The sequence below is a fragment of the Dryobates pubescens genome, chromosome 23 (genome assembly GCF_014839835.1).
Source record: "Dryobates pubescens isolate bDryPub1 chromosome 23, bDryPub1.pri, whole genome shotgun sequence".
Taxonomy (NCBI): Eukaryota; Metazoa; Chordata; class Aves; order Piciformes; family Picidae; genus Dryobates; species Dryobates pubescens.
This window is the reverse complement of record NC_071634.1, coordinates 10371766-10397178: the sequence shown is the minus strand read 5'-3', so window position 1 is coordinate 10397178 and position 25413 is coordinate 10371766. Positions and strand designations below refer to the sequence as shown.

General features: G+C 41.1%; 1 protein-coding gene across 4 annotated transcripts in view; it reads left to right on the top strand.

Annotated features, from left to right (window-relative positions):
* Positions 1–260: 260 nt before the first annotated feature.
* KIAA0232 (KIAA0232 ortholog) overlaps positions 261–25413 on the top strand; it is a 54170-nt gene continuing 29017 nt past the window's right edge. The window contains exons 1-2 of one of the 4 annotated variants that reach the window (XM_054172178.1): positions 261–477; positions 14792–15294. In XM_054172178.1, the coding sequence (XP_054028153.1) occupies positions 15064–15294 (231 nt within the window). In that variant the 5' untranslated portion in view covers positions 261–477; positions 14792–15063. The remainder of the gene's footprint in view (positions 478–14791; positions 15295–25413) is intronic. The other 3 variants (XM_054172179.1, XM_054172177.1, XM_054172180.1) reach the window with 3 other exon arrangements.

The following is a 25413-nucleotide window of genomic DNA, read 5'->3' as shown; positions in this document are numbered from 1 at the left end:
CCTCCTCCCCCCTTCCATCCTTCCTGCGCGGTCGCACGCCCGCCATGAAGCCGGCTCGCTGGCGCCCGGGCACTACTGGACGGAGACGGAAGGGCCCGTCTTTCCACCAGGGCGGCAAAGAGCCAGGCGCGCTCCTCGCCACCCCACTAGGCGGACGCCCCGGCACGGCCACAGAAGTCCTGCCTGGGCGGCGGAATGCGGGCCGCCCTCTGGGCGGAAGGATACGGGGAGGAGCCTGCGGCGCGGTCCGCCGGGGCGCTGAGTCCTGTTGCCGGGTGACGGAGCGGCCGGCCCCCCTCCCTCCCCGTGGCGCTGGGAGCCGCCGCCGCTGCTGCCGCCGGTTTACGTAACGCCTCCCAGGGCAGGTCTCGGCTCCGTCCCGCCCGCCTCACTCGGGGACGGCAGCAGCGGGACGGAGTCCGCCGCCTCCTCCGGCTGCCAGAGGCCCCAGGGCCCCGCTCTGCGCTGCCACGGCAGGTAAATGCCCGCCGCGGGCCCGGGGAGCAGAGGGAGGAGCAGGACTGGGGAGAGGGCGGCAGCCACCCTCCCTGTGGCACGGCGAGGACGGAGCCAGGAGGCGACGGTCGATCCGCCTCCCCGTGTTCCTTCCCGCCGCGCTGAGGCGAGGGGGGGCTCGACCCCCGGGGAACGCCGGGCCAGCGGCTCAGGGCCCGGCCGAGGAGGCCCGCGCTGGCCCGCTCTCCCCTCCTCTCTCTGCTAACAGCCCGGGAAGAGGAGGAGTTGTGGGGCCGGGCCTGGCCGGCGCTGGGAGGACGGTTTCCCGGGACGGCGCGTCCCGCTTCTCGGCTGCGCCTGCCGCAGCGCGGCGGGAGTGTACTGGGGAGGCCGGGGGGCAGTTTCAGGGGGAGAGGGCAGGAAGCGCGGCGACCGGAGGAGAGGGGCCGGGGAGGGGGTGACAGGGAGCGCCAGGGGCCGGGCTGGGGGGGGTGCGGGGGGGTGCTGGCTGCAGGCCGGCGGCGAAGCATAGCTCGGGGGCGGGGCTGGGGGCCCGGCCGGGGTGCCCCGGTCCCAGCGCCTGCCTGGGAGCTGAGCCCTCCCTGTCGTGTGTGTCGTCGTCGTCCCCCCGCCGCACTTCTCCATCCCGGCTTGGTCCCTGGGGTTCCAGCGTCAGGTGAAGGGCTTGCGCCGGGGGGCGGGAGGGAGACGCTGGCCTGAAGCGGGAGCCGCGGCTCCGTGCCTTCGGGCCAGGTCACGCCTGGGAGGAGAGGAGGGAGAATAAGGCGGCACCCAGCACCCACCAGCCGTGGGTGCCGGGCTCCGCCGATGTGACCCGGCGCCAGTGGACGGGAAGCCGGAGGATGCGGCGCGTCGGGTCAGGGTAGCGAGAAGCTGAGCAGAGCAGCCCCTTCCCTTCCCAGCCTGACCGTGAGGTTGAAGTGACAGGGCTCTGCGCACGTCCCCCGGGCGGTTGGCAGGCATGCGGGTATGGCTCACGCCGTGACCTTTCATCCTGTGCGTAATTCTACAAAGCGCAGGCAGCGGCCGCTGACCGGCGAGAGGGAGTTGGCAGCCGGCTGTAAATGCCTCGGACTGGGGCAGGTGGAAACCACCAGTGCTTTAGCTAGGCGTTACAGGATTGCCCGGGGAGCCGATCTAGTGGGACTCGTTCTCCTCCTCTTTTTCTTTTTTTTTTTTTTTTTTTTAATCCCTTCCAGCAGCATTGTCCTTTAGGGGCCTATTGAAGGCAAAAGGCGGATAGAAGGGCTAGGGCTGCTGCTGTTCCAGGAGGAGGAGCTGGGCTGATCGCAGAGTGACGGGAGCCGCATCCTATGGCCGCTCGAAGCTGCCAGCCACCTGGGCGGGCCCCGCAGGGCCGCAGCCTGTCGTAGGCAATGGGCGGGGTGGGGTGGGGGGACGACAAGGTTTGGCGAAGGTTACAGCTGAATGCAGAAGTGACACAAACTGACACTTCGTTCCAGCAAACTCATTTCCCTCTTTTCCTCGTCGGGTCCCGATTAAAAGTATACCTTTATTAAAGCACGTTATGAAACTTTGAGAAAAGCAAAAGTGCGGTGCTGCTTTTTCTGCTTTGCCTTTGTTTTAATTGCTCATTGCAGTACCTGATACTGATCTGAAGGGTGAAAATCATAAGATTTGCTTGTCCTTCCAGTTCAAAGGTACTCTTGTATTCCGATGTTTCTGTGTATAATACAGGTTGTAGTATATAGGACTGGGATCAGAGGACACCGTGGTACCAGTAATTGATTTTCCTCATGCAAACCCTTTAGGTATTTAGGTTTTCACCCTTATGCTGCACTCCGTGTTCCTGGGAATTGAAGATCAAATTTGGTTTCTTAGCTGTCAAAAGTGAGTTCGTGATGATTCAGTAGATAATTGGGTAAAACAAACTACTTCACTGCAGTGCTTAATACCCAAGTATTGCAGGCTTCTCACAATCCATGGGAGTCTGAAATTGACATTTTTCTTTATTACTTAAGACAGAAATATGCCTTATAAAAGTAAATGACATGGAACTTGATTGCTACTTGACATGTAACTGTACAGATTTTATTTTGTACTAATTCCCCATCTGCTGTTTCTTGTCAGTATGGTTATGCTAAAATGGTAGTGTACAACCCCTTTCTTCCAATCAATAAAGCGTATTGTATAGGTATCAAAATCTTTTCTTTTGGCCACCGAGATATAAGAAAGGATGTAGATAACTTGAATAAAATTAGTAGTACTCTATGTATTTATGACGTTCTTAATTTTGAAAGGCTAGGAATTTTGGTGTAAATCCTGTTTTGTGCACTCTGTTGAATGCATCATCAGTTTATATCCCTACCATATTCCACTTAGCAGTCATTCCCACAAGTACAGTCATAGAACTTCATCAGTTCATTTGTGCGTCGTGGGGGTGGTGATTCTTAGAGACCACAGATTCTGGAAATGTGGATGGGACACATGACACCATAGCTTTTCTGCTTATCAGTGGGGGAATTAGAAGGAAAAGAAGGGACAAAGACTGTTGTATGTGACACAAGAAGAAAAACTGGAGGCCTTGAGCTCTTGTTATCCTAATATGTCAGTTTCATAGTCTACATTCCCCACTGCTTTTGTTGTTGCTATTTGTTATTCTCCCAGGTAAGAGAAATTCCATAGGGGTAAAATGACATCAGCGTTTTCCTTGTTTGCTGTGCATTCTAGCAGGAATAGGGACAGAAGAAGACACTGCTCATTACTTCAGTACCTGTACTTCTTGAGCATCTTGTTTCTTGGTGGATAGAGGGAATGAAGGAAGCCAATAAGTGAATTTTCTGTGGAGTTTTATTGGGTTTTAGGCATAGTGCTGTAGAGTCAGAATAGACTTCGTTATCTGGAACCCTAACCAGATCATCTATCAGTTTGCTTCTTTAAGCTTTATGAGAAAAAGCATACAAAATTTGTAATGATGGATGTTGGAAGTAGTATGTTGCATACTTCCTTTAAAGACATATAAATGTTAGTCTTCAAAATAAGAAATTGTAGGTTTCAGAGCTTTTTTTTTTTAATCTGTTGTGTTCATCTGTAGATGAACTAGCTTGGTTATAGAAGAATTCTGAAGGGAGTTGTAGTTGCATTGCAGACCAGATTTTGCATATATAGGCTGTGGAAGAAAATACAGAGATAAGAGGGTAGAAGATGAGAGGTAGTTGAAGGCCAGAAAAAAAAAAAAGGGGCAACTTTTTGTGAGATTGTGATTTTAACATCAGAACAGTGGAGCTGAGTTGCAAGATACACACACTCTGCAAGGTTATTCCAGGTAATGTTAGCTTGGACAGGACTTGGATGGGGATAACAATACGCAACAGTAAAGTGAGAAAACATGCTAAAACACACACAGAGTGATTAAGGAAATTATTTTGATCACTTATCATGTCTCATATGTGCTTTTAAAGAAAAGAAACTGTCTTGTCAACCTAAAGAAAAAAAAGGCTGCTTGAAGAAGCAGTAATAACGAAATCAGTAATGTGCATTGCTGCCATTGGATGAGTAATTAATTCTCACTAAATCCTTCTGACACTCTAATCTGTTATTACAAACTTGAAACAAATTTGAAGACTGTGGCAGAGTGGGAGTGCAATGCTAAAACAAGTATTGAATTTAGGACATGACTATCTTGAAAGAGGCAGAGTCAGCTTCCAGTGCTTTGTCTGATTGATAATTTTAGTTAGGAAGCTTCAGGAAGAACTTTTACCATTTCATGATATTTTAATTCTGCTGGCTGAAAATTCTGAGCTAATGACTATAACTAATTAGGTAAATGTTGCTGCTGAGTGGATTCCTGTTCTCTTGGTTCTTTTGGTGTTTTTGTTTGTTTTTTTTTCCTGGGGTACAAGTTCACTCTGCTGCTTATTTGCCTATTGCACTTAACAGTGAAAATTACCTGTAGTGGTTTTTGTTTTGTGGAGGTTTTTATAGGTGCTTTGCTGAAGTCATGTCAAATTGTGTGGGATGACACAGGAGTTCTGAAACGTTTCTCTCAGTCCAGATATTAATTTTTCATGTTTATACAGATCATTTTTTCACCACCCACTCTGACCAGGATATTTTATCAGCTAGTGAGAAACCTCAGAGTTCCAGTTCTTAGTAGCTTTGTTCTTGACTTGTGAAAGAGTTGCCTTGGTTAATAGTGCAGTAACTTCCTTAAAGAGAAGCAATGTAATGCTGACCTGCTGTTTCTGTAAGGGTTTGTTCTGCTGGTGACAGTAAAATATTTTTCCTTTTAGTAAAATAAGATTTTGAGCTGCCATTTGAAGTAACAAAAAGCTTCTTCAACTTGTAAACTTCTTTAAAGTGACAGTAGTAGTTTTAAGCAACATGTTTAATGGTGCAAGTGAAAATATGATTTAGCAACAAATATCACTACTGTTTTCGTGGAAAACTTTGTTTTCTTGGTGGTCTTACAACATAAACTGATACAAATACACTCAAATGCTGAGATGGATTCTTTCCTGTGAATTGTTACTCTGTTCAAAATTGCAGTTGCCTACCTCTGATCTCAATTTCATAATTTAAGAGAATTACATCTGCAAACATTTTTGACTGAAAATTAGAGGTGATAGAAGTGCAGGGGAAAGGCATCCAAAACGGTTTCCTTTGCAGGCTGCCATGATTTCTCTGCTGCATAGTCGGTATCTTCTCTGCTGTTCTAAGTCCTGGAGCTTGCAAATTCAGCTTGCCCAAACTCTGCGGTTACTGAGCCTCTGGGGCTGACACTGTACATTTTTACACAGTTATTAATGAAACTTTTGTGACTTTCAAGTGAATTTATGATAACCTTTTTTTGTTTTGTGAAAAGAAGTGCTGAAGAGACTGTGCAATTAGGCAATATATTTGGGTTTAAAGCCTTCATGAGGCTATTTTCAGCTCTTCGAAAAGGTAGTAATTAACTTGAATCGCAGACCAAGTACAGCAGTAAGACTGTTTCAGCAGTAAGTGTTCAGAGAAGACCTTCATACAAATTAAGAAGTTAATAAAGCAAAGTGCAATGTATAGTGCAGTCATTAACTAGTTAGATATTTATACACAGCTGCATTATTAACTTTGGAAGTGTAAATAGCTGAAGAAGTATAAATAGCCTTTAAATGAGTAGTGCCTGTTGGATCTTTAGAATCCGTAGTTCATTCTCCTCTTCCCTCCCTGCCTGAAAGCTGCAATGTATGCCTAGGAATCAATTGTTTATTCAGTGAAATAAATCCTATATGATTGTACTGAAAGAGTGGCCACTGAGCTGCTGCTGCAGTAGCTTTCCAGCTGATATAGAGAGCACTGAATATTTTATCAGGGTGGTCCTACTGGGGGATGGTTCCTTCTGTTGGCTGCCTGTGTCTCGGAGGAAGCTGGCAACACTGTTGGTGCACGCCGGTGTCTGTGTCTACTCGTAGAGGTGTTATGAAACTGGAGGCAAGTCTGCTTTCATGGATGCAGATGTAACTTGTAATGCTCAGGCCTCTAAGCCACTACAGTCCCACTTGGGAAGGGAGTTCAAGCACAGGCAAATAGCTGTTAGTAGCCGGTAGTTTGAACTACTCTGGAAGTTGAGTAAATAGAAGGAAGGCATCAGGAGGGCAGGAAGGAAAGTGATCAAAATAGTTGAGACATCTGATCTTGCCCTTACTCGACTGCATCCTTTGCTGTGGTGTTGAGCCCCACATATGGTCTAGATGTTGAAAAGGCCAGTAAATGGTGCTACTCAAGTAGAAAGCTTACAGATTTTACATGCTGGAAGTCCTGAAGGTAAATGTTTCAGTGAGATTGTGATCTCAGTTATACTTGGGTTTGGTTTTTATTAACTCTGCTTACGTTCCTTAAATCTGAGAAAGAGTTACTGAAGTATGGTGGTTGCTTGTGTACATAGTAAAAGGTAGAGCTCTGGTAGCATCTCCAGGAAGATTCCAGGACCTTTCAAGCCCTGCGGCAGTCTATGCAAGCAATCCCTGTGTGTAATAGACTTGAGGTAAATGGGACTGAGATGTCTATCACTGGCTGTGCTTTGGCACAATGTTAAGATCTGCAATTTTTAATTTAAAAAAAAAGGATAAAAGGAAATTTAACAGAACAGCTGGAACCCTGATGTTGGTGATACTGAGATTATACTGATTTTTGGGGTCCATATTTTTCAGGTGTACACATGCTGCCTTCTGCAGCAGTGCTGACACTTCCCTTGGGTTCCCCATGCTTTGGGGATCCATAATGTTCTAGGCCAGTGATAGTGCAACACTTGCCTCTCTTGTACCAAACTTGAAGCAACTGGTAATATCTTTGTCATCTCCAGGCTGCTGTTGAGGTGGGATTCTGCTTGTTTTGAGGCTGAATCTGCTGAATGGTACCAATGGGGGATACAGCTGGGTGAATCAGTAGGGAATTTCTGTAAATGTTGGAAGTACCTATCAAGTCTGTTGAAGTGCTTGTATCGACTGCCACACTTTATGTTCCAAAGAATAAAGGTCTGAAAGACTTGCATCTGCATTAGCTAAAATGCAGGTTCTGAACTCTGTCTTCCTAAGGTTCTATTGTTATATTTAAGTGGGTGTAACAGTGGGCTGTTACTGAAAGGGCAACCCCCACTGCCTTGGCTTATGCAGATGTACACATTTTGTGGCAACAGAGTTAATAGCTTATTTGTATTTTGTGGAGACGGGGCCACCAACAATTTTTTTTCTATTTAGAATAAACGGATCCAATTTGCCCAGGAACCACACAGGGGATGGGTAAAGTAAAAGGACAAAAGGATGTGAACACCAGGAAGGAACATGGGAGAAATACCAGAACATCCTCTCTTGGTGGCAGTGTGCAGCTGTGGTGCAATTTGTGTTATACTAAATAATTTTTGAGTCAGCCACAGAGTTTCCTCTGTCAATATGCTTCTGGTGATGTTAGCTACTACTGGTAGCTACTACCTCTTCACTGCTGGGTTTTACAAGCTAGTATTTGTGCTGGCAGCAGTAATAATTACTTAACATTTTGTCAGTTAATGCAGCATTGCTCTAAGTTCATTTTTAATGTGGAAAAAAAGTACTTAAATATTTACTTAAATCCTTTATCGTCAGCTGCCGATTTGTGTGAAAATAACTCAGGTTACTGAGAATTTGGGATCCTGGCAATGTAGCTGAGCCCCCAGCACATGTGCTTCATCTGCCAATTCTGCAATCCATTAACTATTGCTTCCCATAGCTGTTCCTGCTCTCTGACAGGGTTGATGTTTTGACATCTTGTAACAAAGTTCATATATGTTAATAATTTGTAGTCCTGCGAGTGGATCAGCTAATTGAACTCCTCCAGCTACTGTTTTTTGAAGTGTTGTTCTTGTATTATGGCGAACATGAATGTTTTATAGGAACAGCTGTACTGGTTGAGACAAAGGCTTTGTCAAATCTGTACTTGTCTGCAGCAGCATCTGTAAGTGAGCTGTTACGGACGAAAAAGAACAGGGGGAGTATATGCGATACCTCTCCTGAATACTCCCTCAGCCTCACACTGTTTTCAGTCTAGGGGATTTCCTGAGCCTAATGTGGTTTGTCTAATTGGAAACTCTCATGGGATCTCTTGTTCAATTTCCTTTGAAGCCCATCTAATTTTGTTGTTTTAATTTCTTTTTTTTTTTTTTACTGTGAGTTCTCAGTATCTTTTGGCGAGGAATTTCTAGTAGCTGTTGTGTGAAGTTTAGTACATTGCTCTTGGTAACTGCTCAGTGCTTTCTATTAAAAAAAGACATTGAACAGTCAGTCTCTGTTGATGAAGAGGCATGTGTCTCTGATCCAGGATCATGGTTGCTTTTTATTTTGTGTTCACTATCCCTGGTAGTTTGTCGTTTGGTAGCTTCATAACTTGGTCACCTATCTCATTTTGTAGGTCACTTAGGAATTTATTAAGCAGTGCTGGTTCCAGTGCAGAATCCTGCAGAACTCTGCTGGTGACTGGTCTGGTGTTGCCTTGGTTCTCTCTCTATTCTTTTTATTTGGTAACTTAAGTAAATGAGGCTTACATGGTAGCTCTCGAATCCTTTGAGTATTTTCATTAAACTTTTATACAGGATTATCAGCTTCAGATTTTAATTTGGGTAAGTGTTATGAAAATAAGCTTGCAGATTTGCAAGAAAGAAAAATCCTTCAATAACACCCACATGCTGGATCTGCCTCCTCTGGGTTTTCTGGCTTGACTTACACTAGAACCATAGCATAAGCCCAGGCCTCTTGGACATCAGTCGACTGTAGAACATATATTCACTAGAAATGAGATTGTGTCAGTCTTGCCCTTCAGGATGATACTTCTTAAAAAAGGAAATTCTGTGTACATCTGCCAGTTAAGTCACAGAGCTGCTTTTTTGCTTTTGACCACTTTTAGAGAGTTCCTTGCTTTAATTCCAGCCAGGTGTTTCAATCTTTGTTTCTCTTGGCACAGCAATGCTTCTGAAGCTCTTGTCTAAACTGAGATGGAGGGGAGAGGCCTGCTCATATTGTAGCATAGACCTCATCAAGTTTTTTGTTGTACAATAGTGTTTCAGTGCCTTGGTCATGAATCGAGTCCCTGCTCTGTTTTTTATTGTACAACACCATCGAACATCACTAACTCCAAAGAAAGCTGTCCTTGCTCTGATGGCTGTATAGCCAAATTTCTTAGATTATCAAGGAATGTGATTTGAAAAGAACAACTTCTTTTGCTTCTGAATTCACATGTCTTTTAAACACCATGTGAAATTTATTGAGGACACAGATTCCATTGTTTGCTAGATTTTTAAATAGGCTTTGTTTCTGGGCTTAGACAGTGCTGTGCCCAGTGTGTGGCCGTTTGGTTTGGATGTTAAAGACTTGTTTAGGTTTTTCCCTGAAAAAAAACCAAAACACAAACAGGGTGTGTGGGGGGAGGTAACAAAAGAATTGATGGCAAAATTGCTGATTCCTCCACAATATATAAGAATTTTGGGCTTCTGTTGCCATCACATGACGTGACTGTGCTTCTGATTTATCGGTCTTCTAGATGGGACTGAAATGTATTGAACTGAATCTCTTATTTTGTTACTGACCACACTTGGTAAAAGTTTAACTTTGATTTATGCTAATTCAGATTTGCATAATTTTTGGTATAGGAACTTGTCAGGGAGAGGAAGAATTTGCTTTTAATACAGCCATTCTGGGGGAAAAATGCTGCAGCTAAAAAACTTTGTTCTGTTTAAAAATGTGGACACTTACATTCACATTATGGGAAAAAAAATTATAATCCTTTTTTCCCCCTCCATGCATAGAGAAATTATCCTGTCAAAGACCATAGTGGGAGAAAAATCCTTTGAAAATGAGAGCTGTTAATTGTAAACTGTGTAATATGCTAGCATATTTCAAAGCATAATAGAGGAAACTTTGTATAAAACGGCAGTTAGGGCTTAACTATTGTGTGAGCATGTGTTTGGTCTAATTGTTAACATCTAGCAGTAGGCAGAGTGAAGCACTGGAAACACAAATGTTATGTGTTTTGGGAATGGAAGGAAACAAAAAGGTAGCATTTGAGGCTTTATCCAGGAGATTGATTTCTCTGCAGTAGATGTATCAAAATGTGTAGAGTAACTTTGAGGCTTGAGAGGCTTTATTTGCAGACTGTACAAATAAATAATATATTATGTTTTCAACTTCCTTCAATGTGTAAGCCCTGTTGGTTTATTTTCAACTCAGTGCATAGACCCCAGTGTGAATTTATCCCTCACACAATTTGCTTCCTTTTTAAGTTACCATTCTATGACCTCCAAGAAACTGTCTGTAAGGACAGTAGTAAGAGATAGGGGTTTTACTCTCCTATTCCAATTCTATGCTGTTCCTTTCAGAGCTGAGGGAAGGTGTATCTTTAAGAAAGCCTGAAAGCTTGTTAAAGCATTAGCTCTATGTATTTTTTTCATTTACAAAAATGTTTGTTCAGAACCATGCTGTGTGGATACATAATTTTCAGAGGCCTCGATGCTGATAAAATACAGATGAGGTTACTTTAGATTAATTCGGTGGATTTTGTGGTTTGGCTTTGGTCACTGTTTTCCAAGATTAGAAACAGTTGGGAAAAAACCCCTTTACTTTTAAGGTCCTTAAAAGAACTTTCTTTGTATGAAAGGGAATTATGGAGGAAAAAAAGCTGTTGAAGATGTGGAAATGTCTTGCTTGGCAAGAGCTTTTTAGCCAATCTCCCCTTCCTGTTGATGGTCTGATAAGAACTGTTACATCTGCTAGAGCTTGGTGGGCTTGTATCAAGCCTCATTGTGATTTAATTACCCCTTTGTTTAGCTGCACTCTCTGGTAATCTTCGTGTAATTTTACTCTATCATGCTGTGTTCTGGTAGACAGTCTTCACAAGGTGTGTGGCTCTCATGCCTGTACTACCAAGACAGTTAAGGAAAAAATTTAATGCATTTCTTGTGATGATAGCTGTGTTCCGTTTCTCTTATGGGGAAGAGTGAGATTGCTTAGTCTTCAAGAAAGGCTAATTACCATGCAAGAGCAATTCAGTTGTAGGGAATGGACCTGCAGTGTTCTAGTTTCAGTTTCTGCACCATTGATCCTTTTCCCTGTTTCTAGCTATAGATTATTTAAAGTTGTTGCTTTTCCATAACTGATCTCAGGAGAATAAAACAAAGTTGTTTTCTGCTGTCTGTTGTAGGTTAAAAGGCTGCTCAGTGATTATCACACTGAGCAGAATTTTGAGAGTAGGTATTCATTCTAAGATAGCCTAAGCTGTAAAGTCTGAGCATTTCCACAATATTATTTTTTCTCTTTCCTCTGCAAGATGCTTCATAAATTGGCTCTTGTGCCTTCAGTTGTTAAGCTGTTGACAGCTTATCTACTGGTGACCTTGTTAAGGTCATTGATTAGTATTACAAAACCTGAAGGTTACTTAAAAGGAAAAATTCAACTGGAAAGTGGATAAATAGAAATAATTTTGAAAAAAATATATATTTGACTTCAGGATTTGTAAGACATCAGTAGTTTTCATAACCATTGATAGCAATGTGTAGATTTTCATTTGGCAAGTCTTATTATAAAGCATGTCCCTTCATCATATTTTATAGCTGGAAATGAAGAACTCTCTCTGCCTTGATAGTTAAAGTAATTATTCTTACCGTCTTACTCATGCTGTGTTGTAGTCTCCCTGTTCATATTAGCCATGGTCATTGTGGGGATGGAGAAAGTGATTTTTATTACTTTTTTTTAAACAACACACAATTAAAAAGGGCTGATAACTTGTCAAGAAATATTCTTTCTAATATTCTTTCATATCTGCTAGCAAAAATGTTTGCTCTTTGAGTGACTTGTGTTAATTTGATATGGAAAGCCTCTCTGAGGTACTGGGATGGTGTGGTGGTTTAGAAATTTCCCACTACATTAACTGCCACAGCTGGGAAAACACTCAGTTTGCATGAAATTTTGTCAAACATATTTCCATTATCTTTTACAATTAAGACATTTTTCTGTAAAGCACAGTACTTGAGACGGTTGTGAATAAACAACTCTCAAATATTATTTTGGAATCTTGTTTAGCTTTCCTTTTTTTTTTTTTCCATGTCTATATTTTAAAATTTAAAATAATATAAAAATTGGTAGTGGAGTGTGACGTCCAAAATAGCTGGGTTGTAATACTTAAACATCATAAAAAATTGTGTTATCTCATTTCTTAATTCCTGTGAGTTTTGTTCCCCTCTTGCTTTCTCTCCCCTCTACATCTAAAACGAGCAAGTCATGCTTTAACTGGTCGACCAAAGTCGAATTTTGTCAGTCTAGTAGATCTCAAGAGCTGGATTTCTCAAATGCAGCATGAAAATAAGTGTTAAAATAGAAAAGAGAGGCTCCATTATCACCTCATTCAGGGAGAAGCTGAAGCATAAACTCAGCCCTATTAGGTGCTGAGGATCTAAACTATGTGTCTAAGTGAGTTTTGATTGAAGTGAATCAGTATCCAGAAGCTCTTTGATTTGCTGCATAGAATTTGGAGTGGCTGGATTGGAAGGAACATCCAAAGATCATATAGTGCAACCCCTGCTACTGTGGGGACATCTTTCACTAGATTAAGTTCCTCAAAGGCCTGTCCAGCCTGACCTTGAATACCTCAAATAGGTCGTTAACAACTTCTCTGGATAAACTGTTCCAGCTTTTCACCACCCCCATTGTTAAAAATGCCTTCCTTATGTCCCATCTTAATCTACCTTCTTTCATCTTAAAGCAATCAATCATCCCATGTCCTGTGACTGCAAGCCCTTATAAAAAGCCTGTTGCCAGAAAGAGTAGGAAGGCTGCAGCAAGATCCCAGTGGACCTTTCTCTTCTCCAGGCTGAACAGGCACAACTCACAGCCTTTCTTCACAGGAGAGGTGCTCCAGCCCTTATTTTTGTGGCCTTCCCCTGGATCCACTTTAACAGGTGCATATTTTTATTGTATTGGGGACCCCAGAGCTGGATGCAGTACTCCAGGTAGGATCTCATGAGAGTGGAGTAGAGGGAGAGAATCTGCTGGGTGTTCTTTTTATGTAGGTATTTTCCCAGATCCTTGAAACGTGGGGCTTAAGGCTGACTGGCATTGATTTAGGAGAATGTTGGTTGTGTGTTGTGCTGTTGGGTACCACAGGAGAAGGATGAAATAAATATTTGAGTGGAATTAACAGTTATGAGAATGTGAGCCACTTAAGAGTTTGGACTTGTGGATCCTCGTGTATCTTGCTCACAATATCAGACTTTTCTCATGCTTTCTGTTATCAAATTATCTGCTGAAGCAGTAACTGCTGGGGCTGTTTCAGGAGGTTTCTCTCTACTGTTATTTGTGCTTAATTCTGAGATTCTGACTAATGCAAGCATGTTCCTGACAAAGATTGAATGCCCTGGTGTTAGTACTTTCTCAAAATGAACGTTGCTATCAGAGAGGTAATGCAGCTTTAGCTTAGCTTAGGGTTTTTTCAGCTTTAGCAACTGGTTTTAATGCCCTTTTTGCATTTGTCTCAGTAAAGATCTGGAATACACAGTTGTGCCTGGGTGGTGATGCAAAGAAAGCTCCTAAAAACTAGAGTCTTTTGTTGTGTGGACATAGGGATCAGCTGTAAGGTCACCTTTCAATTTCGTTTGGCCGCAAACCACATGCTGCCCACAGTGTATAGTTCAAATAGATACATCAGGTGATGTCTGTTCTGAAAGTGTTGGGAGCATCCTGCAGTGGGGTGGAAACAAAACAGTAGATTTTGCTTAGATCTTTTAGACTTTGTTTCAATTCTGTGAAGGGGTATTTCCTGCTAGGATTGAAGCTTTGCTTTCTCTTGCTGAGAGCTGGAGAGAGAAAGCCAGATTGGCTTGTGGCTGATTGACAGACCAGTCCAAAAATGCCTTTTTATTGGACTAGTTTCCTCTGGATTAGAGGGCAGAATGCCAACTTGCGTGGTGGTTGCACCTTCTGCCCCTTCCTCACCAAGACTGATTTGGAATTGTGGGTATAAATTGTTGGATGGTTTATCTATTTTAGGATATGAGGTGTTGGGTGAGAGGTTGGACTTGATGGTCTCTGAGGTCTTTTCCAACCTTAGTGATTCTATGATATGGTTTAAAATGTAAGCGTTCAGGTAAGACTGGTATATGCTTTCTGTAAAGAGGGTTAGATGCTAATTCTGGCACTGGTAAACTATATTCTCCTGACATTTTTAAAGTTATTTCAGAGGTTTCTGGATGATAAAATGTTTTGCTGTACTGAGATAAGGCAAATATTGAAACAGACACACAAAAACCAACCCCCCCCCCCCCCAAAACTGAGGCCTGAAGATAGAAACTGTTTAGTGGTTAGGATTTATTAAACTCCAGGCCAGATGAATTTAATAAATTTGGTGTTTTATAAACAAGATACTTTTTCCTGTTCCAGAAATGGACATAATTGCAAACCACTATTGTCTTCTAGTGAATACAAAATATACATCTAGTTTATGCAAACTGGCATATATTTTTAGCTTTCTTTTATTAAAGTGGGTTTTCTTCAGCTGCTAGTGAAAGCAATAAATCTCAAGTCTAGCTCTAAGTCAGGCATATATTTCAGTCAACAGATCTGTTGTGAAGTCTGTAATGCAAGAGTCTAACAGCCTGTTAAAAAGCACCTTTTCTAAAAGTTACCTTTAAGCTTGGAATAATTCCTGTTACTCCTCAAAATGGCCCTGAACAGGAGTGCTGTAGATGCGGAGTGAGCAGCATGGAAACTACTGCTTTCTACATTGGGTGGTTATTTTTCACTGTTTAATATTATTAATGTATGGATACATATTATCACAACTTATCATTTTTTCCTCTTTATAGGTCCTGCTGGGGACTTGCATCTGGCCTCAATGTGAAATTAAGGTAGAAAAACACATTACATATGTGTTTGCTATTAGGATTTAGTTTATTCACTGGTCATGCCTGAAGAGTGATGTTCGTCTCTAGACGGCTAACTGCCAGGAAATATAAATGATTGTCCTAGAAGTCAAGCCTCTCTCCTATTTACTGGAGTGAAAATCACCTCCAGATACCGACGGAATATCAACTACAGAAAATGCTTCACCTTATAAGGATGCCAACCACCTAGATTCATGCGCCCTATCTGTACAGTTGTTGTGGATGGTTTGCCATCTGAAAGCTCCTCAAGCTCTTATCCAGGCCCTCTATCTGTTTCTGAAATGTCTCTGCTACATGCTTTGGGTCCAGTGCAGACCTGGCTGGGACAAGAGCTAGAGAAGTGTGGCATTGATGCCATGATTTATACTCGGTATGTCCTCAGTCTTCTGCTGCATGATAGCTATGACTACGACCTGCAGGAACAGGTATTTACATATTTTAGATGTTGTCCAGTGAAAGTGAGTTTTTGTATCAGTTATGTTTTGTGTATTGTACATGGGCATGGCTTAGATGGGGAGGTGGTTGTTTTTCAGTTTGTGGGTGGCAGGGGGGCATAAACCACACCAGAGTAAAATTTGATGGGTTAACTGAGATTGATGTAGTTTGTTCTCAGCTATTAGACAACATTTTCACTTTCCTACAATCACTGCCAGAAGTATTAACACTGGAACATTCTGTGTCATAAATGCAGACTTTCAGTACTTGTGATTATTAAGTTAATTTAATATTGGGACCTCACTAAACTAACATAATTCTTGTAAAGTGTGTGTCACGTTGGCCTGCTTCACAGTAGTTTGTAGATTCCTCATCACTTCTCATGGTTTTCATATTGTGTTTTTTTTTCAGTAAAGGAAAAAATATTCAAGTATTAAATATACATTCTTGACCATACATTACTAATCTCTTCTGAAAGAATACTAATGTGCAGTCCTGATAAAAGATGTGCAGAAATGTTGTGGAGCTGCTGTACCTAGCTGTAATTCAGAACAGGCAAGGGAAGAGGAATGGAGCTCTGGGTGGGATAGACACCACTGTTACTGTTTCTATGTGACTTTGTTGCTGTGCATTTTGTATCTCCTCCAACATACTTTTCAGTCCTGATTTCCCCACAGTCCTGATTTCTTTACATCATTTCAGTCCTGATTTCTTTACATCATCAACGTGTATCAAAATAATTCTAACAGTGGTTTTCTGGATACAGGGCTCAGGGAGTTTCTGGTGTTTTCAGGAAGGAATAAGGATGCTGTTGAACATAGACTTAGAAGGTGGCTGTGACCACAGAGGGAAGAAAGGAAAGAAAATATCTCTTATCGGGTAGCTTAAATTATCAGTTCTTTTTTGTTGCTGTTGTTTTGGTTGTACTTCTCCTAACTGCTTCAGAATTTTCATTTTTTCATAGTTTACCTTTTTAATAACCCAGCAAGAACAGGGCAAGGTGTTGTGGAATACATGTAAATGTAGCTGAAGCAGAAGAAAATCTGTGAGATGCTGTCAGTTTCTGAACTCTTAGCAACCATTACTGTGCATAAAAGCCTTGATCATGCTTCCCTTGTGCAAAACAGAAAACTTGATGTGCAAAGCAGAAAACTTGATGTGTAAAAGCAGTTTTTGTTCAGAAATTTATCTGGCAGCAGTGGAAGTCACCTCTTAGTTGATGATAATAATAAAACCCCTTTGACTGAAGGTACTCTTTGGAATGTACCTTAAGAGTGAACTTACCTAGGTCTTGGTCAGACATAAACGGCTGTATTTCAGAAAGGGACACAGTGAAGTTCCAAAACCTGTTTGAGGTCCTCTGGGGTGAGGACAGAAAAAAAGAAACCAAATGAAACCACACTGGAATTTGAGGAGCTCTATAAATAGCCCTGTGGCCTTGCAGGAAAGATGAAGACTTAAGTTTCTTTGCAGTCCATTTGAGCATATAGTCATAACTGTGAAGTCACTGCTGTGATAATTGGAAATGACTGAAGTGTCATAATTAGTTTTCTTTTCATCAGTCTTTGGAAGAAGCAGGGTAACTATATTATGAAAACCTCATTCAGTTTCTCTCTCTTTTTGATACCTTAACTGGGTGCTTTGTGGGTTGAATAGCAGAGCTTTAAGGAATGTGTCTGTTCTTTTTCCAAGTTGATTATCTGAATCTAGTGAGCCAGAGGGAGAATGCCACATGAGTAGCCAAAACCTGTGCTGCTGAGTGGGTGCTGTAGTACAAACACACAGGATGTCTTCTGAATGACATCGAGATTTGAAGAAGCTGGAATTTTCCACCTCCTCCAATTTCATCTTGCTTATAACCTAGTTCTGTTGCATTTTTTCCTTCAACTTGAAATCACTATTTTCTAAGGTTTGAGTCAATCTCCATTTAGTGGGGGGGATGATATTCTGTAATAATGATTGGATGCATGTGTTGTGAACCATGCTGCTATCTAATTCCTATCTCAAACAGCTTAGCCTTTAAAGACTGCAAATACAGATTTCTTATATGGAGAGTTGAGGAAATCTTAAAACACGAGTGAGTTTACTGGTATTTATTTTAAGTGTACTTACTACCTACTAGTTATTTGTGTGACCAGGCAGTTTGAACTTGATTTTGGTTTAAAGTCATTCAGAAACAAGAAAATGTGTACTCTAAACCATATGTTTATATATAAGAAGTCTCTTTTTTGGTGATAAATACAACATTAGGACAAAGGGGAAGAACAAATACCACTGTTGTTTATAAATACAAATTGGGGACAAGTGCAGCAATTAAACATCTAAGTGAGAAACAGCTTAGGAGTGAAATAGAGTTGCTGAGCTCCTTTAATTCCTATGGAAGAGTTGGTTCTTGGCACCTCAGGAATTTTCTCCCTTTGATTCTTGGGAAAGATGACAGAGTTTCTGGGGAAAGACCTCTTCTCAGTAGTGGGCTGGTTACAACAATTTTTCCCCAAATTAGAGGACAACTATAAAGAGGACAGAAGCTCTCTCCTCACAAGGAGACACATGGAAAAGACAAGGGACAAGTGGGTGTAAGTTGTACTGCATGAAGTTTCAGCTCAATATGGGAAAGATTTATTTATTATTTTTTCTTTTTCTACTGGGACAAATCATTCAGTGGAGCAGCCTCCTCAGGCACATGACAGAGGCTCCATTGCTGGAGGTTTTCAAGATCTAGTAGAAGAGAGTGCTGGATGCAAGGCTCTATTTGCTTTGAAAGTGTGGACAAGTTGATCTTTCAAGGTCCCTTCCAACCTGGGCTGTTCAATGATTGTGTAATTCTTTGCTTCTTGAACTCTGTTACTATGGGGAGTGATTAGCCATCACTTCCCTAAAATACAGCAATGAATAGAATAGCATAGAATAGAATAAACTAGGTTGGAAGAGAACTTCAAGATCATCATGTCCAACCTATCACCTGTTTTAGACAGGTCAGAAGTAATGTGTGGTCTCTGCAATGAGACTTTTTTATTTTTATTGAGGGGTGGTGGGGATGGTGAGGAGGGTGCTGTAGAAATCATTTCCATTAGAAATGTTGCAAAGTTAAGGTGATCATTAAGACTTTTCCACTTCAGAATGTTGATGACATCATCAACACTGTTTTAATTGCTTCAGGTAGCCTCCTTCCATCCTTTCTTTATGGTGGTAGGTGTCATCAGCTGTAGCAGGGAAATGAAACTTTGAAGTGTTGGACTGAGGTTCTGTCAGGTAAGTACAGAAGGATTTAAAATAAACAGTGAATGAAAAAACTTTCCCAGCCTTACTAGGCATAGCCAGCTATTTAAGACATCAGTGTTACTGTATTACCAGTCCCTTTTGCTTGCATCTAAAGTATGTATTTCAAAAGAAAACGTGAGGTTTGATTGACTAGGTCTTCAGGGTTATTTTTGGGAATAAGCAGGATGTTCCCTTCTGATTTGCTAGTAAATACACAATACTTGCTCTTAGTTCTTGATGATAAACCAGCTAGGTGCTTTAAAGACTTCTGATTGCTTTTTAAGTGCTAATTAAGAGCGTGTTTGCAGATACATATGTTCTCAAACCAGTTTGTGATACAGTAAATATTGCATTAAGATAGTGTAATCTGTGTGAGGTGGAAGGCATTGCCTTAAAACACATTTTGTGTGAAACATTAATTCATTGACCTGTATTTGCACAGTATTAAAAGCAGTGCTCTGTGTTGTATCTTTTCTATATTGTTTGTAAGAATAGCTTCTCCTGAACATAACAAGTTCATATGTTGTTGCCTGCAGACTTTTCTCCCTTTTATGAAGGTTTTTATTAAAACAACCCTCCCAAACCCAACAGCTAGACAGTGAGATAAAGGCTTTGTTTGTAAGCCTTTGGTCATGCAATGTGGAGGTCTAAATGCATTTGTTATGCATACTTTCCATATCAAGTGTCTTCTGTTGCTTTTGATCTACTTCTTTCAACTCATTTTGGAAGCTGACATTTTTTTCTCTGATCCTCAAAAGTAAAACTCCTGAAAAAAAAATTTGTTTATTTGTGGTTTGGTGGAGGGCTTTGTGTGTGATTGCTTGTTTGTTTGTAAATATTTCCCTAACTCTCAGAATTAAGCAGCTGTTTTACTGCAGACTGTGGTCTTCTGTGACCAGCATGAGATTTTTCCTGTTGGTTTTTCAGTTTCTACACGAAAAGCTTTCATCCTGGAAGACTAATTATTTGTAGACTGATTTGAAATAGTTCCATTCAGGTAATCTTTTACATGGGGAGACAGAAAAAAATCTTCAAAATGAAAGCTATACTTCTGCTGACTCTCTGAGTGACTGTCCTTTTTGTTGTTACTTTTTCATTATTAGCACATACATGTTTAAAATTGAAAATACAGTTTTTTATATATTAAAAACAGAACAGTTGAAGAGAGAGCACAGCCCAAATATGCTAAACTTTAGGTCTTTGTGGTTTTTATATCTGTAAATGCTTTTGGCCTGTCACTCTTAACTGGGATGGGGATATCATTGCCAGCTCTTCTGCGTTGGACTGGTGAGGGGACACTGCTGACAGCATTTGAGGTGCACCTGCAGGGTCCCAGGATGCAGTGATTGGGGGGGAGGGGGTGTGTTTGTTCAATTTGTCATCCCATGTTAACCCAGTAGAGGGACCTGCAGTTGAGATTTATAGGCCAGTAAGGGATACTTAATTTTTTTCACACTGTATTTCAGGAGAAGAGGGTTTGTTTTATGTTTGTTCTGAAGTAAAAACCTCATCCGTATACCCTAAAGATAGGAGGGGGGTTGATATTTATACTACACTAACCCTGTGTTAATCTGGCTGCTGTGCCTATCTAACAAAAGATGATGATGCAGATTCTAGTGTAATTGTAACTGCTCTTTTGTCATCCCTAAGAAGTACCTGTGGGTCATTCAAACCTTTTGTTTTTTAAATGCATTACAATTTGCAGAGTACAGTTCAGTTGCAGCAGGGTAACGCTGTGTGACTGCTACACATAAGTGTCATTAAATTTCAAAGTTCACCAGCAACTTGTCGAAGTAAATTTCTTCAATGCAAAATATTTCCAGTTCAGTGTGTTTTGGCGCTTATTAAGTTGTTCAACATTCCTGTAGGGACTTCTGACCTTAGCTTTTTAATCATCACTCAAACCAATATGTAAAATTCTGTTTGTGGAAATTTGTGTGTGAAGAGGAAAATAGGTAGGAAAAGGAAGCAAGACTTTTGCCTGTACCTTTTTGTGCACAAATAATGTGAAGTTCTTGCATAATTCAAATGTGTACATATTTGCAAGGATGGGGAATAAAGCCCCTCTTTTGCTCCTACATAAACAAGTAAACTGAAGAAAGAGCAGATTTATCATGTTTTGGAAACAGTACTGTGTCCTTAAATTAATATGTCCATAAAGCTTATTTATTAAGAGCAGTTAGCTTAACTTCTGTGAAAGCCTAGATAAACTAATTTCAAATATTCAGAGAGGAAATCGGAGTTGTGCTCCCCCTCCTCCCCCTTTTGGAAGTGACTGGCTAAGGGCTGTAGAACTCATGCTGTTGTGTTTAAACTTTGGAAAATAAATCTTTTGTATACATTATAAATTTGGTGAGGAAAACAGGGGAGGGTGGTGGTGCTGCTGTGGATTCCTCTTCATTTAAACAGAGGAAGATGACTGAAATGGTTTTACTGTAAAGGCATGTGCCTCAGAAAACTCCCAGATACTCTCTGAACTGCTGCATGTGCAGCAGGGTAGGGCCCCTTGCTTTTAGTCTCAGAGCAGAGTTGTGATTCCCCAGTGCAACTCTTATTTTTATTTTTTTCTTTTAATTTTTATCTTCTCTTTTCCTTTCTCCTCCTTTCCTGCCCCTGTATTTGTGGTTTTGATCAGTTGTAGGGATAGGAAGTTGGTGTCAGGGATTGGAACTCAGCAGGAGACTCTCAGGGTCATTGTATTTGTGGAAGCTACCACCGTTTTCAGGGTAGTTAGCTTCAGCTGCTGTGTTAGTGCAGAACAAAAACTTGCTTTCTTGAGGACTGTGGTTATCTGAGAATTTTTTTCTTTCATACTGTTTGCTGCCTTTGTACTGGTGTGAATGATTGTGTTGAAATGTTGATTCCTTTCAAACGTGTCTGTTCCAGTATGTCAAACAACCATTGCAGGACATCAAGTTTATGTGGGGTGCGTGCTGCCTATCTTATGTGCTATCCCACCAAGGAAGGCACATCTGTGTACACAATTAAAATGTTTTCATTTGACTGCAACTCCTACTAATCAAAGCTGTTATTTAAAGCAGTACTGTAGTACCTTTTCTGACTTTCTAAATAGCATCTAATACATAGTCCCAGCATCTCTAAATAGCATCTAATACGTAGTCACAACATTTCTCACAGTCATACAAAAAGAATAACAATCACTTTTTCTCTTGTTCTGACTCCTAATGTACTCTCACAAAGGCTTGCATACTGCAAAGCAGAGATACAAGTGAAATGCCAAGCTGGTTAGGCCTCCTGACAGTCAGTATTCTTTTGCAACCTTCTCGGTGCTGATATAATTGTAGTGTTTCGAATTCTGGGGCTAGCTGAGATACCACCTTAGTGTTTGTGCAGTAGACCATTGAGTTACAGCACACTCACTACATGCTTCTAAGAACAGGTGTGCACTGCCTATATTCTATGAAATCAGATGATTACAGTGGTCTGTGATGCTTGCCACACAGCTTTATCCCCAAATCCAAAAAGCTGCCATAAATGCTGTGAAGTAACTTCTCCAGTCATACCATGTCCCTTTCAGGTATCTGGGCTCTAGTGGCAGTTTCTTTTGAGTCTTTGGCTTGCTTTTCTGCCATGCAGGCAAGACATGCAAATAAAATGATGGCTTTGTAGCTTTAGCCTTGCTTTTCTGCTTTAATAGGAAAACTCTAGAGGCAGCCTGCTCAACAAACACAGGATTTCAACAGATGCAGCATTTGCATGTTCTCTCGCTCTTGGGAGCGGGTGTGATCAAATTTCATCTGCTTGGTTTCAGCCTAGAGAAACTTCTAATTAGTGAACAAGACATAGACAGTCCTTTCAAGTTGATGGGATTGTAAGTGAGAGTTCATAACTGACAGAAACTGTGATTACAGGATTTTATACTTAGATTGATTTGATTTGATAGGTGGAGTTCTCCCCTGCATGCAGGTAGCAGAATCATCAGTCCCGAATGCTTTGAGGACCTTCAAGTCATAACAGTGTGTGATGTGGTTCTGAAACATCAGCTGTTCTGTTACAGTCCAACTGCACAGGACTGTAGTGCTCCCATTACTGGGAAAGAGGTGACTGGGGCAGCTAGGTGGTGCTCTGGCTTTTCACAGAAAGTCCAAGATAGATTCTTTCTCTGGCAATACCTAGATTTGGAGTAATTATCTTAACATTAAAGGATGTTGACCAGGCCCCCATTATGTGGTAGCATGGCTTCTGACATGGAGAAAACTTGTGCCAGTCTCTGAAATGTACTCAGCTGCTGTGTGTCTGCTGAACCTCTTGTTGCATGTCTTGTGGAGAATGTAAGATGAGCATGTGCCACTCATGTTTTCTTCTGAATTGTCTTGCATATGTGATCTCATTATAGACTGAGACAGCCTTTGAGGAATGTCTGAGCTGATCCTGGCCCATTATAGTCCTTTCTCATTAATTATAATGAGATGCAATGTCACTTAAAAATGTTTGCAAGAGCCATTATGTAAAGGTATATATGCATGTGGCTGTGAGCCATCTGTCAGCGTTTTCCCTGAATCTCAGTTTAGGGGAAGTGTATTTTAAGGGAAGATCACTTGAAGTAGTTATACAGTCTGCTTCTCAAGTAATTTTACAAGTGAAATACATGTGTGATCTGTTGCAGCTTCCCCCAAATTCTCCATTATGAGATCTGCCAAGAGGTAGTGAGACCCTATTTATATGCATATAATTATCTAAAGAGGATGGAGCTGAGCTCTTCAGTGGTGGCCAGTGACAGCACAAGGGGCAGTGGGTGCAGACTAGAGCACAGGAGGTTTCACTTGAATTGGGGAGAATTTTTCCTTCGAGGGTGCTGGAGCACTGGACCAGGCTGCCCAGAGAGGTAGTGGAGTCTCCTTTTCTAGAGACTTTCAAAACCTGCTCGGACACCTTCCTGTGCAACCTGATCTTGGTGTAGCTGCATTACCTATGATCATACATTACATGGTAATGTGCTTGAAGAGCAACTGGTTTGTGCTCCATTTAAAACGCTCAGAAAAAGAGGAGTGCTTCAAAATTCTCTGATTCAGATTTTTTTAACTCAATGTTTTATTCTTTTTCCATAAAAGAATGGAAATTCTTGTGCTAAAATCTCTTGTATGTAATTGAAAATAGAAATGCTGACCACAAAGATGATTAAGGCTGTTCAATACAGTATCTGAAAAGTCGATGTACATTGTGTTTGCTCATCATCTTGATGTGTCTCTAATTAAATCTGTAGTACATTTACACAGGGAGAGTGTTGGGAAGTCAGTTTCTTTGAACTTACTGTAAGGAAAAAAAATCATAAAATATTTTCCCAAATATACTTTTTTGCTGATTTGATTTCCCTGTTTGGGGAGCTGTTTGATCAGGTTATTAAGTCTGATTACTTTCCTGTGTGTTCTGCTGATATGGCAACATTTAAGCCTGTTTACTTACCTGAACAGAAACTGGGACCTTGAGTCATCCAGTGTTTCTGCATCAGGGAACTTGACTCCAGCCTTTATGAAACATGGGTAGTTCCAGCAAGATTCTTGAAGTACAATTTAACACTGATTTTCCAATTCCAGTCATATCACAAGGTGCCATTTTTGTTCTCTTACTGATAATAGATATTATTTCTACCAAGCTGGCCTTTCTTGTACCTTGCCACTTTCCTGGTAGTACAGAAGCAGATGGTGGATTTGCTGAATTTGCATAGTTGAGCAGGAGAAGCACTTTAGAAACTTCTTTCTAAAATTTGCACCTGTGTTTTAATTCAGGATTAAATTAAGCACTCTATCTACTGGATTCCTTGAGGCAGCAAGACAGCATGCAGAATACAGATACTTCACCAGCATTTCTGAAATTTTGTGCTTTCAATGTCTTTACAATTAAAAATGTCTGATATGGAATCATGTAGTTATGTGGGAGGTAGGTACAGCAGCGCTCTGAGGAACAGGTGTTTAGATAGCAGTTTAGATATTTAGCCTTGATTTTTTTCCCAGTATCCAGATGGCCTCAGCTTCCTGGTGATACTTATTTAGTATTGGGTGGTCATCCCTTAAAAATCTCAGCAGTGGTAGTCTGCTTTAAATACTGGAATCCTGCAAGCCAAATTTCCACTTTTCTTCTGTGTGTATGCATGCTCTTCAAATCTCTACATTTGGGTGGCACTGCTTTTGTGAAACACTCAGTGACTGCTCAACAGAACAGTGAAAATTCAGAGTGATGGTGGAGCTCCTGCAGTAAAACAAGGATTGCCATATAGACTCTAGTTGTGTTAGGATGCAAAGGGAAATGAAGGCTTCTAGTAGTTGAAGAGAAGTCTTCTCAGTGATTCTTTCCATGTGAAGTAATGAGTTTACTGGCCTTTATGCATATAGAATGTTCTGTTGAACTGCTTTCCTTCCTGTTTGTCATAGGCTTAATATTTTCCAGTCTAAGAAGTGTAAACCTACTAATGGGCTCCTGACCACTGGAGACAAAAGAAAAATGATGTGAGGAAGAAAGCAAGAGATTAATTTGAACCATTTACCATTTGGGAAGAAAGAAGAAGATTACTTGCCTATTTTAAAAATGAATTTATTCATTATAAAAGCAGAATTCCACTCAGTGTCTGAGCTACACCTCAAATTCTACAAATTCACTCTCTAGGATCTATGGCATTGAGGGGTTTTTTTTTTTGTTTGTTTTTTTTTTCTTTCCCCTTTGCTTTTCTTTTTAAAAATGTATTTGGAGTGGTTTTGATAGATTATAACACAAGAATTATAAGTAAGGTTATCTTCAGTGTTCTGTAGTGTTCTATGGTGGTGTTTGAGTGAAGAAAATGAAAGGTTCTCAATATATTTAAGCTATATCGAATACATCTATAGTGCTGGCAA